This window comes from Phasianus colchicus, chromosome 14 (genome assembly GCF_987193195.1).
Source record: "Phasianus colchicus chromosome 14, bPhaCol1.hap1.1, whole genome shotgun sequence".
NCBI lineage: Eukaryota > Metazoa > Chordata > Aves > Galliformes > Phasianidae > Phasianus > Phasianus colchicus.
Window position 1 is genome coordinate 9,027,206 of NC_143449.1, and position 16,118 is coordinate 9,043,323.

A 16,118-nucleotide genomic window follows, 5' to 3' on the forward strand; every position below is an offset into this window, starting at 1 on the left:
ACAATGCTGTCCCAGTGGAGACGTGTTTTTGTATTCTTATTTCCACAACTCTGATGGTTTAAATTAAGACATTTTATTTTAAGTACAATCTTATATTTGAAACCACTGAATATTCTTGCAAATGTATATATCACCAGCACTGCTAAGTTTCTCTTTCTGCAATGAGATTCCTTTAAATGTGTGAACTGAATAGCAGGAGGTTAAGTTGCAGTAGTTCATTTATACTTTTTCAGTTTTAAGAGCATAATAAAAAAGGGGGAGGGAATAATCACCATAAGACAGAGTAAAAAAAGCTGATCCCCACAAATATGTCATATAAAGAGTTCACTATAACCGAGCCCAAATAAAGGTGTTAAACTAGAAACTTCAATTGCTGAGAAATACAATTTCACACTTTCATTTTGAGTTCTTTCTTTACCAAACCATAATGATCTGACATGCGTCTTACAGTCAGATAAGGATCTGAATACTGTTACTGAAAATTGTAATGTCTGTCTTGAAAATGAACAGTGCAAACACCTTATGAGCACAAACAAGCAACCACGTTGCTAATTGTAAGCAGGTTAACAGTTGGTAATTGTTCACAAACACAAGTTTAAGATCAGTCGCTTAAAAGAAAGCATTGACCTAACTTTTCTGGTCTCTTCAAAGAAATAAAAAGTTGGAAAAAGGTGAGGCACCTACCAGACATACACACACGTGTGCAAAAAAATAAAATAAAATGCAATTTCAGTAAAGGCTCGTCTTCTTCATGATCCGCAAGAATTCCTGCTCATTCACTTCCCCATCCCCATCTCTATCTGCTTCATCAATCATTTCCTGAAAGATATTTGTGTTCAGAAATTAGATGCAGATTAGAGTACAATCAGAATGATTAATTCAGAATTAGAATCACTCTTTAGTAAATAGCATTGGACAGGACAATGTTGGCTCAATGTCAGACCTAACATGCTTCAAAGTATTTTTTAAACCAGGCAATATGTTTATATATGTTTTACAAAAATATGTGTAGAACATGTCCTTTTAAAGGAGCTATCCTGGAAGAAATGGAGTGCTTGGAGCAGAGTCGTTGCTTTCCCATCACTGTAACTCCACAGAGAGTAACAGGTATTGTGACCAATTTAACCACGTGTGCTTAACCCATCTTTGGCCTTAGAACCTATTTCCAAATTGACAGCAGCTTTTCCATTTCTTTAAGGAAAGAGCTTAAATTAAGCATTACAGCTTAATAGCAAAGATCCCATGGGATGCTAGAGGACCTGAAACGGAGAGAGTGCTGCCTCTATGTAAAATCTTAATGACCCCTGAAGTGGCATCCTTCCCCAGTGAGAAACAGATTCCCACTCTTTATTTTCAATAGTAAGAGAGAGGCTTCAGCTCCCTAAACAGGAGGAGAATGAAATTGTGGCTATTTACATGGATTTAAAACTAAACACAAAACCAACTAATACACAAACATCCTGTGACTGTCTTCCAATTCAGTGAAGAAAGCATAATCTGGACCTTTAAACATCCACAATCCACAAAGGCTGACAGTAAGTGCTTGTGCATCATATGTTATAGGGTTAAGCTGTTAGGTCACAGCTTGAACTGGTAATTGAGCACCTGGTGAAGGGGTTTATCTGGCCCAGGGAGCACAGGCAAATTGTTTACACCTGTGCTCTACACATGACCAGAAGGTGTGGACCCACAGTGGAGCCACCCTGGGCTCATATAAGAGCCAGCCACAGAAGAGAGAACATCTTTTAGATGTAGGCTGCTTGCTGAGAAGAAGTGCTGCATAGCTAGAGGGTCCCTTTACAGCTGGGTAAGTTTGCCCTTTTTTCTGTATACATTCATTGGTGTACCTGCTAACACTTTGCTTACTATCACCCAGAACCTGTTAGAAGCAATGTTGTTTCTTTGTAAGGGGAACACATGGTTGCATAGATCAGACACAAACCTGCAGCTCTTCATCTGTAAGATTTTCACCCAGTTCTTTGGCTACACGTTTGAGGTTTTTAAAAGAGATTTTGCCAGTTTCATCATCATCAAAGAGCTTAAAAGCTTTGAGAATCTCCTCTTTGGAATCTTTTTCAGCCTTAAGTTTAAGGAGAAAAGCATTGGTTATACTACATATAATACTCAAAATAAAAATTGCAATTATAACATACAAGAATTAGAAATACTAAGAAAGTCTCATAACTTTAAACATACACAGACTGCCACAAACATACATACAAAAGCTGAAGGTAGAAAAACACAGTAATGCTGCTTGAACCTCAGGGCTTCAAGTTCTTTTCTTTTATATCTTGTTAGATAACTTCCTGATTTCAGCATCAGGATCCTTCACTGTTAAATACTTGCTTTTACCCAATATTCTCTAGAAATTTTAAAAGCAGAATCTCATCTGTAAATATCTTTTATCCATGTAATGTATCAATATTCCTGATGCTGTTCTGCACGCTAGAGTTGCCTTTCATCTATGATAAAAGTTCTGGTTCCCTTGTCATATGTGCATAAAACTGATTGTTAAAGAATCTTATTAATGACATTTCAATCTCACTAATCAAGTAAATGAGTTAACTAGCCTATGACCAGGTAAGATTTAACTTGTTTAACATTAGGAGTGAACTATAAATGAACACTTAAAAAAGCCATAATATGACAGAACTTACTTAACAATATTAACAAAATTTGATGAAGCTTTAAGACAGGGAGAAGGGGGAGGTGTGTGGTCTGTCTGTGCTTTTTCTCATCTTCCACCAAAACCAAGAGGAGGTGAAAGTGCCTCATCCATTCTCAGAATTTCTTCTTCTTTGACTTCTAAAACTTACATACCATTTTCTGGGTCATCACTGCCAAGAAGTCACTGAAACTGATTTTTCCTGTTCCTTCCTTATCAATATCTGATATCATTTTCTTGATTTCTTCTTTCTTAGGTTCAAACCCTAGTGCTCTCATGGCCACCTGTAAGGCCAAAAGAAATTATTAGTCATACAAAATTATAAGCACGAAAAAATATCTCCTAGTGACAAACAAAGTTAAACTTTGTGCTATACCACAATAGATCATGTTCTCAAGGAGCTCTCTTAAAGCAGTGTTTTTCATTGCACGAGGGCATGCTGGGATGCAGAAAACAGGCAACCAGTTGTAGTCTAGAGTCACTCCTTCCTTTTCTTTAATTCCAGGGTTTCCTAAACACATTCTAACCATTGTGGCAACACTCTCTTGTCAGAACTGGCAGGGAGATGGAAATAATCTTGGGAGGAAAGACTTCTCAAAAGAAATCTAAAGTCCTAGCATACCCATTTTGGTACATATCAGTTCAATTCCTTTGATGGGGATTCAGAATAAAAGAATCCTGTTTTCATTTTTTTAAGTAAAAACAAACAAACAAACAAACAAACAAAAAAAAAAAAAAACAAAAAAAACCCAACCCAAACAATATTATCATGTAGTGCTGTAGCAATTTCCAGTGTTGCTGGGAAACAGAATACAGCTGCTTTCCTGTGAAGAGAATTGCTACTAACCCTCTCTTTGTCATGAGAAATGTGACACTGAGTAATAATTCAAAAAAGCTCACTTCATGCTCTTGTGTAAGCAAGGTGGCAACTGTAAGACTTAGAAATGTCTTGGAAGGAAGGTTTTTTTTTTTTTAAAAAAAAAGAAAAATTAACCATGCTTTAATATAAGTGACTCCATGCAAGAAGCTTCTGTCATACTTGCTACTCTACTGAACTCCTTGCAGACTTTAATCTGACAGCACAAAGATGGAAGCTCTTAAGCTTGTGGACCACAGGGAACTTCAGGTTTTTTCATTTTTGTGAGAAAGCCTTCATGAATGTACAGGAACACTTTGTGTGGTTTCAAATGCTCTGAGCACCTGAGAGTAGTAAAAGTTACATCTAGAGGGCAATGTGCTTATGGACAGCAAGAGTTTCACTCCAGAAAAACATCTGCAGGTCTGTTCCTGTGTCAGGTCACTTACAGGCCGTGCTTTCAGCAATAGGAAGCCTCACCTTTAGCTCCTTAACATCGATGTTCCCGGTGCCATCTGTGTCAAACAGGTCGAAGGCCTCCCGGATCTCCTGCTTCTGCTCTTCAGTCAGCTCCGGCTTGGGACTCGATTTCTTCCTCTGGGACGCTGCTCCCAGCGAGGGTTTCTTGAAGCTGGAGGCCTTGGCACAGCAACACAAGAGCAAACGGCATCAGACCGCCCCGGGAAGAGCGGGAAAGGCCCGCTGAACGGCGGCCCCCTCAGCTCGCCCCAGGGCCGCTGCAGGCTGACGGGAGCGGCCCCGCAACCCCGTTGCCGGGAGGGCGGAGCCAGACCGAGCCCGAAGCCCGCTCCCACCGCCGGGCCGGACCGCACTCACCATCCCGGCGGCCGCTGCCTCGGGGCGGCTCCAGTCCTGTCAGGCCGGCGCTCAATACTACCTTCCCCCATTGGCTGATGCCACCACGCCGCTGCTATGGTAACCATCTCTCTGATTGGTGGAGAGACGAAGGCGGGAATTCCCTCTGGAAGCTGGAAAGCTGGCTATTGGTCAGCAAGTGGTCGGGGCGGATCCAAGAGGCAGTGGGACCTCTCTGCATTCCATCCACGCGGTTGGCTGAAGGGAGAAGGGCGAACGGCCAATCAGCGAGGGGTAACTGCCTGGCGCGATGCTCGGCCCAGGGCTCGAGGGAGGGGATGAGGGGAGCTTTGGCGCGGTGGGCGGGGCTTTGCGAAAGAACGCGCGCTGATTGGTAGAAGGGGAGAAGGGGCGGAGTCGGACGATTGGTGTGAGGGGAGCTGAGGAGGGGGGGGTGAGGGCGGCGCGGTGAGGTGAGGAGGAATCGCGGTGTGAGGTGCGGGAAATGCCGTGGAAGGGGCAGCTGAGGGGTGGGAGAGAGGGTGGGGTCACATGGAGGTGAGATTGAGGGGAGTCTCTGGGATGGGGTTGGAGGAACTGGAGGGAAACGGGGGAAAGCGGCTCCTCAGTGGCGGTGAGCGGCGGGACCTGCCCTGAGGAAGGGGCGGGGAGGGGCAGCTGGAGGTTGGAGCTCCTCGTGCCTGTTTTTCCCAACCTGTGGTGTTCCTGGCTGGGCAGGCACCAGTCCTGCTTTCTTGTTCTCCTCGTCACTTCGGAGAGCTTTTCAGAGAACAAAAAAACCCAGAAAGCTCTGTGGCTGCTTAAGTGAGCTAATTCAACAGGGCTGTTCTCAATGAACCGTAGGATTGGGTTGGAAGGAACCTTAATCATCGAATTCCAAACCCTTTCCGTGGGCAGGGTTGCCAGCAGTTCAGGCTGCCCGGGGCCCATCCGACTTGGCTTTGTGCCCCTCTAGGGATGGGGCAGCCACAGCTGCTTGTTTTGCTGCTGGCTCCATGCTCACAGGTGTGGTACAGCGATGGCAGCACTGCTGTAGCTCTTCCTGAGTTGGTCAGGTGAGGTGGGTCAGGGCATGCTGAGCAGCCCAGGTGGGAAATGATTAACTTGTAGCTGGTGCACCCAACATCCACCTCAGTGTGCAGGCAGTAGGAGGCAGTGCAAGCCACCGGCTGAGAGACAGGAGCATGGGGTCAGACTCTAAAGTAGCAATTACATGCTGATTTTTTTTCTTCAAAAGTGACTAAAACCGTCAGGAATCTTTGTAGCTCGCTTCTATGATGGAAGCAGATCTGGATAAGTATGTTATCCTTTTCTACTTTTCTATGACACCCCATGATGTAGGACCTCTGCCAATATTGGAGTTTTGTTTGCTATCACAGGGATAAGGATGTGTTTTAATGAAACTGGTGCCATCAGCTGTCTGTAGGGTAAGAACTTGGCAAATCTCAGCTCTCTGTGCAGGCATTTGTTTCTTGGTGTGTGAGCATGGTGCATCATTTCTGTTTTGCTATTCAAACACCCTCGAGCAACTCTATTTTTGAAGAGGGAACTGCCAAAAAAAGAGTCGTTTGTGGTTTTGGAGTACAAATGTTTGGGTTTAAAGGAAGTGCATGAAGCATAATGCTAGCCAAATAAAAGGATGCCTTTGATATCAAGTATTTGATTTTATTGGAGTTATGCCTTTGAGAAAGCTGTTTGATGTCAGTGTTAGCCTTGTGTTACTTGTCTAGTTCAACAGGACCTGGAGACAGTTCACTTTTTAATATTTTTGCTTTAGTGTAATGGCTTTGCTTCAATTCTGTTAACTAGAAATTTGTTTTTAAAAAGTTGTGCTTGTGTTAATGACATGCGTAAGGTGGCTGTTATATTGTGAATAAAATATAATTATTTTCCCTTTTTTTTAAAGGAATTAGGTTAATACTAAAACATCTGAGAAATGGCTGCACGCTTCAGATCGGTAAGTTGAGGACTTCTACCTTGCTGTGTGAAGATTTGTCTGATAGGAAGCTGTTTTCATAGATAAGTCTTCTGTAACCAGGTGAAATGAGGCTGCTTCTGCATTAAGGCCTGCTCCAAAGCTATTGCTGGTGGAGAAGTGATTTACTCCATTTAAGGGATGTATTTGCTGCCATTACTTTTCAGAGAGACTCAAGTGATACTTCAACCCCCTAAAAACCTCAGGGACTTTGTCAGTGCTGCCAAATCAATTGGAATGGAGATCTTGTTACATCAGGATTATTCTAATGTACCTTAACGCTATCCTGTGTTCTCATGCAGGTAAGGGCCTGGATGAGGTCCCTGAGATCAACCAGACTATTGTAGTCTCATTCTGCCATTATTACACTGACCGCAGGAGGTTTTAATATACAAGGAATAACATTTTGCTTCCCTTAGAGGGCTGTTTGGGTGCTACATCAGAATTACAGTTTGATAAGCTGTTCTGTTATGTTAACTTGTGTTTCTTGCTTATAGGAAGATTTCTACGTTCTGGACCACTTTCTCACTTTTTCTTTTGGGACACAAGTAAAACCAATGAATCTCAAATATTTAGGAAACAAACAGAAACACACCAAACAAAAAAAAATCACTGTAGCATTGTATATTAGAGTGCATGAACAGCTTGTTGTATCTTTGTAATGCAATGTTAATTAGATATTACCTTAGGAAATGAGCTCATGTGTAGTCTGAATTTCTGTTACCCTTTTCTAAAAGGGCCAAAGAGTTCAGGAGCAGCACTGTGAGCTGCAGTTACACTGATTCTGGTAACTGAGTTGGTTCTCTTACCCCTTTCCTGAGAGTTGCATGTATTACAGTTTATACATATGCTCTAAAGTTAATTTAAATAAATCTCATCAATAAGAATCTTGTTCTGCTTGGGCAAATGGGGAAGCATTCATATAGAAAAGCTTGGAATCCATCAACTGTGGTGGGAGAAAACTGATGCTGCTGCTTAGCCAGACAGAGGGCGTCGTTCTGCCACTGTTTAAAACTTTGAGTGCTGTGTGCAGTTCTGGTGTTTTGATTTCACAAAGAACATGCTGGAATTAGAAGAGATACAAGAAAGGGCAAGCTAACGACTTGATGAAAAGAAGCAAGTGCCTTTTGAGGAGAGGCTGAACAGGCAGAGGGGGCTGCAGAGGGGAAGGGTATAACTGAGTTCATGAAATCAAGAGGTGGATGAGCAAAGCAAATGCAGACATGTAGTGGGGCAATGCAAGGAGCTGGGACTCCGTGAAAGTCCTTGACTCAATTAGGCTTCCTAGATTATCTCTTCTCCTGCAGTCATCAAAACCAGAGTCCAGTACCAGATGCACAGTTGGTCCAACCCAATGGAGCTTATTTTTTTTAATGCTTTTAAGCAGTCTCTGCTTTGCATGCACGGTTCCAAGTAGCTGGTTATGTCTTAGTTGCTCAGTTTCACTGAGCTTCTCTTATGTCTGTTGTGGATAACTGACACTTTTGCAGTTGGATCTTTGTTGAACAGTGTAGTACTTGGAAACTTCCAAGTAACTGTTGTCTTTGTGTGGTTTCACTGTTAAAATTTCTTTCAGAAAAACTACCAAGGTAGGTCTTCATGTAACAACAGACAGGAGCAAATCTATTTCCAACAAAAACAGAACTGTCTTTGCACAAAAACTTCCTCAACTATTGCCTAAATGTTTGGTGGTGGTGGTGAAGTCAGCAGAGTCATTCCAGTGACCAGACCAGAATCTATTAATTAGTGACTTCAGCCATTGAATTAAAAGCATTTAAAATAAATGAACTAATGACTAAATGAGGAGGATAAGCTTTGCATTTACCTGATTGCTTTCTTGGCTTGGAGTTCCTAAGTTCCTTGTGCTTTTAAAATGGCTTATGTCCTTCCTAGCTGTGATGTTACTGTTTTGTTACCTGTGTTGTGTGGCTGAAGTGAGTTCTGTGTGCTTTACATTAGGGTGCTGCTGATGTACATCTGCTTGCTGTAATGCTTTTTTTTCTTCCTGTCTTTGCAGGCCAATAAGAAATGTACAGTGATCGGTGGCTCTGGATTCTTAGGCCAGCACATGGTAGAAAAGCTGCTGGACAAGGGTTACTCAGTCAATGTGTTTGATATTCAGAAGAGATTTGACAATGACAGAGTGCAGTTTTTCCTGGGAGACCTTTGCAGCAAAGAGGTACAGACAACTGAAAATTGTGTAGATGGGAAGGATGCTGTCTACACTCTTGTCCTTATAAACAGACAAGCAAGCCTTATTTGAAACATTAAGTGGCCTGAAGGCATCTGAAAAAGTACATGTGTGCACCTCCAGTGTTTTCTGGTGAAGCCGGTAGTCTCATCTAGAACACTTAAGCAGACATTGAGTATATTTAAAGTGGAAAGGAACAGAACTTGTTTCTGGATTACAGTTTGCATTACTGTTAGCTCAGATAGCCTAATTACTGCCACTATTAGTAATTGCATGTAGGTACTCTCCTTGCTAACCTTCACTGCAAGAGAATGGCAGAATGCATTATTCCACACAGTTAAGATGCAATAGATGCTTTGCCTGAAGTCATGCATGTGAGCCCTGGCATAAACATTTGTATGCAATGTGGAGAGAGGTCTCTGCACCAGCATGAAGTATCATGTCTCAGACTGTAAGGCAATCACCTCCAAGACAGACAGTGCCATGGGGTACTGTTGGCTGTTAAATGTATTGCATGCAGATTTTTCAACTCCTCTCCCCTAGTAGTTTTGAGTCTCATGCCTGCACTTGAGGTTGTTGTATGTGGTTAAGCTTTGATAGCCTCCAGGTCTCAGAAGGTTCCCAAGCTCTTGTCTGGAAAGAAAAGACAGTGTAGTACTTTTTTTTTTTTTTGCTTTACAAGAAAGATACTGTGAAGACCAGTAAGGCTAATTCTATTTCAGCTGCTTGCCATTATGGAAGGAACTTGACTTGAAATTTAGCAGTTTTATTTTCATGAGAAAAAAACTGTTTTTTTTTTTCCTGAGTAGTCACTGTTGCTGTTGTTCCATTGCTATCTTGAGCAATGTATTTTCTTCTTAGGCCTTACTCCCAGCTTTACAAGATGTTTCAGTAGCATTTCATTGTGCATCGCCAGCACCTTCAAGTGACAACAGAGAGTTATTTTATAAGGTGAATTTTATGGGAACCAAAGCAGTCATTGAAGCCTGCAAAGAAGCTGGAGTGCAGGTAAGGGTAGAAAAGTTTGTGAAGTGTGTAAGTTGTTCATGTGAATTTGTGACTTCTGAACCATAGAACAATTTCAGTCTGGTTTGGTAGAAGGACAAAGCACTCTGATATATTAAATTATATATTGAATTCCTACTTGTTTTGTGGAAGTTAATTGTAGGAAAGCAAGACTCTGTCCTTAGCATCTAATATAAGCTCAGTCTGTATTTGTCCCAGAAACATTGCAATTTCCCTTACTGTAGGAAGAGTATCCATTAAAATTTGTTTTATCAGACATTTGGGGAATCCCTTAAGGGAGAACTGGCAAGTGAATTCTTTCATGCCTTAATGAGGGGGACAGCTCTAAAGGTAGCTTTTCCTGTGGTGGAATTATTCATGGCATCTATTACTTATGTGAATTCATTTTCACCTAATGAAAAGGAGCGTGTTTGTGGTACAGTCTTAGTATAAATTGATTTAGAAAGTCATTTACCCACAAATTAAAGAAGAAACCAGGCTGCTCAAGGCAAACTTTTTATCTTGGTATGTTATGATATCACAAGTTTTTAGTCAAACTCGTACCACGTTGTCAAGCTCAGTGTCTGAGAAGATCCTTTACTCTGGGTGGAGATGCTGCATCCAAAATGTTTTGTACGTTGTCCATTCACAAATACAGACCTAATAATGTTTAGAATTAAATAATATTAAATAATATATAGGACTCCTAGCCCACAGTGGTTTTGCTTTTTTTTTTTTTTAATTTTTGTTCCCCCTCTTTAAGTTGTAAGCTGTTGTAGGGAATGGACCATGCAGTGTTTACCCTCTGGCTTAGTCTAAATTCTGTCAGAGCAAGGAGTCCTGTTGGAACTTGTTGGATCTAGTTATCTTTCTATTAAAATGTAGATCTTAAAGCCATATGTTTCTGATTATCCAAATGTATCACTGGATTTCTGTTTGGAAACTGAGGGCCCATTTTTAGCCAACAAAAACATCCTGGATAATAATTCTTTTTTTTTGTTGTAATCTGGCATGAGATTGTTATCTTGAAGATGAGCAAATATATCTTAAAAACATTCACTGCATGTTAAATGCTAAACTCATTGCTTGTTAAATACTGAAATATGCCCAGCCAAGTAGATGCTGTGATTTTTTTGAGAGATATTTTCCCACTGACTGGTTACTCTGGAGGCATGAAATATTTTCACTTTCTTCAGGAAGCAGTAAATGATGTTATGGAGTCCCACTAAGCAAATGAAGAGTTTTCTTACCTGGTTTTAGATCATTTTCTGTTAGCCTCTGTTGTTCTAGACATAGTTTATTCTCCATAGATAAATTTGATTATTGTCCTTGCTCAACTTTCATAAATTACTCTTTTGTCTTAAGCTTTAAACTGCAGTTTTCTTTCACATGCATTGCAGAAACTAGTGCTGACTAGCAGTGCCAGTGTTGTTTTTGAGGGGACGGACATAAAAAATGGAACAGAAGACCTCCCTTATGCAAAAAAACCTATTGACTATTACACGGAGACAAAGATCCTACAGGAGAAGGTATTCATCGCCAGCTGGTTAACACTATTTTCCATTCTAAAAAGTGCCCTTTTAGAAGTAGTCCTCTTATGTTGAGTGTTAGCCTTTAAGAATTTTTCTATGTTATTTGAAGAAAGCTTAGTTAAAAACAGTGTAAAAACATCTGTTCATTCACAAGCATAATCACTTTGCTGTGAAGTGGACTAATGATGTGGAAGCTTGTGAGTAACAGAGCTAGCCCAATATTCTTCTAATTATGTCTTTATTTTGGGTGAATGGGTAAAAGAATTCAGTATTTATCTGCTTGTGGTGTTCCTGAACAGCTGTAGAAAATCAGCAGAACACTTTGTTTGGAAACTCCAAGTAAAATTAAATCTATGTAGCACTTGGTGCTCTCAGGAAAAAAGGATCACACTCCTAACTGCCATCAACAAGGCCTATGATAAAAGTTTTCCATTAACAACAAGAAAAATTAGATTGTTCAGTGCCCTTTTCTAACATCTGGAAAATTTCTCTGGACTTCATGGGGTTGAATGAGAGTTCCTTCCCTTTGCCTGTCAATTCATTAATTGTTCAGTAATGAAAAAGGATTTCTCTTTCTCGTTAAAGAGAAGGAGATGAAAAAAGAGGAAGGATCATATGTAAAGGTATGGATGGATAGTAATTCTTCTCAAGATGATGAGTGATCTGCTCTAATGTTGCTGTTGGGTTATATTACTAAGCTGTATTTTTCCTAACTTTTCTTTCCTTACAGGAAGTGCTGAGTGCAAATGACCCAGACAACAACTTCTTCACTACTGCTGTTCGCCCACATGGAATATTTGGCCCTAGAGACCCTCAGCTGGTTCCTATCCTCATCCAAGCAGCTAAGAGTGGCAAAATGAAGTTCATAATTGGGTGAGCAAGGCTTAATCACTTTTTAGCTTCTATTAAACTGTTTTGGAAGGGGATAGTACTAAGTCAGAAGCAGTGTTATTGCATGGAATGATCTTCTGATATAAAAATAGGATAATTCATGATGATACATAAGTCAGGACCCTTGTCCTAAAGTGTACAATGTCAGAGAAGGCAGGATTTAACTTTCTGCACTGGCAATCTCTCTTTTGGCAACTGCAACATATTTCTGGGGGGAAAAATGTAAGTCTCTGTAACTTTTCACCTGTGATCCAGGATTCTTCTTTCATAGCCCTCTTGTGCTAGGGACTCATGCACTCAGATAAGGAAGAGTTCTTGCAAGAAGTGTATCAGTGGGAAAAGCAAACATAATTTGCACTTTCTTTGCAGTCTAAAGGCTTTTCTTTTTAATCAGAGTACTCAAATTGCTTTCTCTTAACAAATATATGCTGGCGTTTGAGGATCTTGTGTGTATGACAGCATTCTTTGATCTTAATGTCATGAATATTAGATGCTTGCCTTGCTGTTAAGCCTTGTACAGCTTCCAGTGGACCACTGAAATCTTAGAACAAGAAATAGTTCATGCTGCTCCTAAGGAGTTTTTTTAATTTGTATTACAATCTTGAAAAGAAATGTGCTCTTTAATTTATAATAGATTTTTATTGCATGCAGGAAGCTGTTCTGTGTACATACCCATGTGAATGAATGTGCTTAGGATAAGGGAAAGCGAATGGGGCTGTTTTTCTGTTCTTCTTCCTTATAGTTCACTTCTAGACTAATCTCCCAAATTGATCTGTGAATGGCAAACCTAAATAAACTTGACCTTTCTGCTTTGTCTCCACTTTCTTCCAGCTCAAACATGCTTTTCTCACTTGAATTTCCCTACTGCTATAAAGACCTGCATATCCCTTCCAAGAAAGCAAATAGCCATTCATCCATGAAAGTTGAAAATGAAAAGTATTAATTCTCAGAATGTTGGATTGCAGCAATGTTGTTTTTGTCCAAATGAGTGTGGTGATGGTTTTGCAACAAACCATTTGTTTGATTTAGCTGGGTTCTTGAAAGTGGTATGCACAGCTATTTTTTGTAGCTGTGTAGAAGTGGATTTAATGCATCTGGTTAAAATTCTTTCAACTGTTTTGAACTGAATTTGGCTTACTAAGTTAAAATTTCATGAGCCAAGAAATTCATAATTGAAAGCTTGTCCTCAAGTGACTTTCTGTGTGCTACTTACCACTGTTCTGCTTTTGTGGATCACTGTGCTGATTCTGGGATCTGTAGAATCTGCAGCAGGCTTAAATAGGGTATTGTTATGGAATATAAACTTTCTGGGGCTCTTAACAAGAGCTGAAGTGGTTTCTTTTCCTCTGCCTCAAAATGAAGTGCATTTTGTATCAGAGGGCCTGAAGTTGTGACGCAACACGGAGGAGTCAGATTGGCCTTCTAGTGTTCAAAGAGAAATTAACTTTATACACATGTAGATAGTGATAGGACAAGGGAGAATGGTTTTCAACTAAAGGAGAGAAGATTTAGTTTAGATGTCAGGAAGTTTTTCACTGAGTGCTGAGGTGCTGGAACAGGTTGATCAGAGGTTGTGAAAGCCCCATCCCTGGAGTTAGTTTGGATGGGGCTCTGGGCAGCCTGATCTAGTACTTTTGATCTAGCAGTTGACAACTCTGCAGCAGGGGTGTTGGAGCTTGGTTTGAAGGGATGTCAAGGATCACCCAAGCCATTCTATGAAATATATAGGTTGTGTGAAAGTCCTTTTGCTAGGAGTAGAATTTTCAGCCTGGATCACCCGTGGGCCAACCTCTTCCTTTAATTTGTTCAGGGATGGGAAGAACTTAGTAGATTTTACCTATGTGGAAAACGTGGTCCATGGACATATTCTGGCTGCAGAACACCTTCGGAAAGACTCTCCTGTGTGTGGGAAGGTAAGGAAAATGCCTGTGTAAGAAACATAGTTACTTAGCTTTTGTGTAGTAGAGTACAGAGTAACAGAAACATTAACATTTTCATAGCCCTGTTGTGTTCTGGGCGAGCTTTAATGTGTTTGCATTTGTTGTCATTTCAGTTTGACCATTTGTGAGTATCCTAACCTCTGGAATGTCAGAAGTAGCTGACTTATAGCAAAGAAGGGATTCAGTGCTTTTCAGCTGGAGGTGGCTGGTGAAAAGTAGTTTTTAGTGAAAAACATGTTTAGAGTTGAGTGAGAGATGCCAGCCTTCTGGGTGTGAATGTGAGCTGGGCCTTTTGTACAAACCATTTTTTATCTGACTCTTTGTCTTGTCTTTCAGGCATTTCATATCACAAATGATGAGCCAATCCCTTTCTGGGCTTTCATGTCCCGTATCTTGACTGGCTTGAACTACGATGCACCCAAGTACTATATTCCTTACTGGCTGGCATATTACCTGGCCATGTTGTTGTCTCTAGTGCTGTGGCTGTTAAGTCCACTGGTGACCATCAAGCCCACTTTTACCCCCATGCGGGTAGCATTAGCTGGAACATTTCACTACTATAGCTGCGAACGGGCCAAGAGGGACATGGGCTACAAGCCAGTGGTAAGCTTGGATGAAGCAATAGACAGGACTCTCCGGAGTTACCCCCACCTACGCCGCACTAAGGCCTGAGAAGTCCTGGATGGATTTCATTTCTACTTGATTTTCTTAATTGTTCTGATATCTTAACGTGAGCACTGAATGAAGCAAATTCCACTAATTCTGTGAAGATGAGTTTTCCTGAGTCATTCCTCCTCATCACTGTTATCAAAACAAATTTCTCTGGGTTGGAAAAAACTTCATGTAGTAGCTGTGCTAACAGTTCTTCTGATGTGATTTGTTGTTTCAAAGCACCTGCCTAACCCTAAGGAAAATGAATTAACACCCCGCCGTGTCCTCTTCAGTCCCAGCCCCATGCATCAGCATTCCTTCATCTTTCTTCTCCACCCTTGTCCTCTGTTTTGTTGCTCTGGTGATAACAGCCAACTCTTATAACTACAGATCTGTTGATGAAGTACTTCACAACTGATTCCTCTCCGTGGTTTGGCTTTTTCAATACAAGAGTGATGAAAGAGACTTGCACCAAAAAGGATCTCTGCCACCATTTTTTCTTTTTAAACTGTTGAGATTGACTTTATTCTGGGACTGCTTTTAGATCTCACTGTGATTGATGGGTTGATCTGGTCTCTTACTGAGGAATTGGTAGAAACCCTGAGAAAAGGCATATTGGGCTGCTTGTAAGGAAGCATGAGCCTTTACTTCTACTGGATTTACTTCTACTGGAGCTTGGTTCTATTCAAAAAGAATACAAATAAAATAAGAGAAATTCCTAACATTGTGTTCCATCTTTGAAAGGGCAGATCCTATTCTGAGCATCTCAACACAGTTTGAATTATTCCCTTTGTGGGGGGGAAGAAATCTTTGCTGTGGCCATTGTCAGCACATTTTACCATAGTTTACTTGCTTCCATAAGAAAATTTATATTGATTGGAAAATCTATTGCACAAGGCTCTCATCTTGTCTGCCACATTATTGTTGGTAATGGATATTGTGTTGCATCGACTCTTCAGAACATGGGAAATTTTTCCATAAGAAAATGATTATAATACTAGGTTCACTGAACTGTTTAGTTTACCACTTATATTAAGTTTAGTTTACTCCACAATCTTGTTAAGTGCTTTGGTAGCTTTTTTTTTGTAAATGAAGAGCTTATGTTAGGGTTGGAACTTCCCAAATCTCAGAACTGTGGGAAGTGTCTCACTGTATATTCATAATTGTGCTTAGCTCAGTGAGCCTTGACCTCATCTGAGAGCTCAGTATGCTGCCAGAGTCCCATAGAAATTAGTGGGTTTTTTTAAGCTTTTGGTTATCTTATGGCTAGTTTTACTGATGTTTTTCTTATTTGATCTTGAAGTAAATATCCAGTTGCTTTGATCACTTCACACAACTCATGTTTGCCCTGGTCAAACACATTGTCTATTTTTTTTTCACAGAACATAGGGTTAAATATTTAAAGCTTGAATTCTAGGATGTAATTCTGGAGCAGAGTTTCTCTCGCCACCCCCCTCCCAACCCAACAATGCCAACTAAAAGAGGACAATTGAATCTGCTTATATCATCCCACCTTCACATTCATTAGGAGACATGCTGCTTTTAAATATCTGGGTTAAGTTAGCCCCCATGTGA

The 16,118-nt window shown here is 40.7% G+C and overlaps 2 protein-coding genes across 7 annotated transcripts; one reads left to right on the forward strand and one right to left on the reverse strand.

The window, feature by feature from the left end:
* Positions 1–57: 57 nt before the first annotated feature.
* LOC116229719 (centrin-2) lies at positions 58–4,457 on the reverse strand. The gene is made up of 5 exons (XM_031594391.2): positions 4,359–4,457; positions 4,002–4,160; positions 2,821–2,949; positions 1,943–2,080; positions 58–819 (listed from the first exon to the last, which is right to left on the reverse strand). The coding sequence occupies exons 1-5, from the start codon at positions 4,359–4,361 to the stop codon at positions 730–732; spliced, it is 519 nt and encodes a 172-aa protein (XP_031450251.1). The 5' UTR covers positions 4,362–4,457; the 3' UTR covers positions 58–729.
* Positions 1,701–15,606, forward strand: NSDHL (NAD(P) dependent 3-beta-hydroxysteroid dehydrogenase NSDHL). Of its 6 annotated transcripts, none has more exons than XM_031594387.2 (8): positions 1,701–1,807; positions 6,265–6,315; positions 8,351–8,512; positions 9,386–9,532; positions 10,930–11,058; positions 11,792–11,934; positions 13,763–13,865; positions 14,229–15,606. In XM_031594387.2, the coding sequence occupies exons 2-8, from the start codon at positions 6,295–6,297 to the stop codon at positions 14,562–14,564; spliced, it is 1,041 nt and encodes a 346-aa protein (XP_031450247.2). In that variant the 5' UTR covers positions 1,701–1,807; positions 6,265–6,294; the 3' UTR covers positions 14,565–15,606. The 6 variants fall into 6 exon arrangements, with proteins under 6 accessions (XP_031450247.2, XP_031450245.2, XP_031450248.2 ...); XM_031594385.2 differs by lacking the exon at positions 1,701–1,807 and adding an exon at positions 4,534–4,631; XM_031594388.2 differs by lacking the exon at positions 1,701–1,807 and adding an exon at positions 4,670–4,810.
* Positions 15,607–16,118: the final 512 nt, after the last annotated feature.

Excerpts from the sequence above, each read along its gene's own strand:
- LOC116229719 (XM_031594391.2), bottom strand. Across the intron at positions 2,950-4,001 it reads TCGATGTTAAGGAGCTAAAG|GTGGCCATGAGAGCACTAGG; the intron begins GTGAGGCTTCCT and ends TTGGCCTTACAG. Across the intron at positions 2,081-2,820 it reads CAGTGATGACCCAGAAAATG|GCTGAAAAAGATTCCAAAGA; the intron begins GTATGTAAGTTT and ends CTTAAACTTAAG.
- NSDHL (XM_031594387.2), top strand. The coding sequence starts at position 6,295 with ATGGCTGCACGCTTCAGATCG. Across the intron at positions 8,513-9,385 it reads GAGACCTTTGCAGCAAAGAG|GCCTTACTCCCAGCTTTACA; the intron begins GTACAGACAACT and ends TTTTCTTCTTAG. Across the intron at positions 11,935-13,762 it reads AAAATGAAGTTCATAATTGG|GGATGGGAAGAACTTAGTAG; the intron begins GTGAGCAAGGCT and ends TAATTTGTTCAG.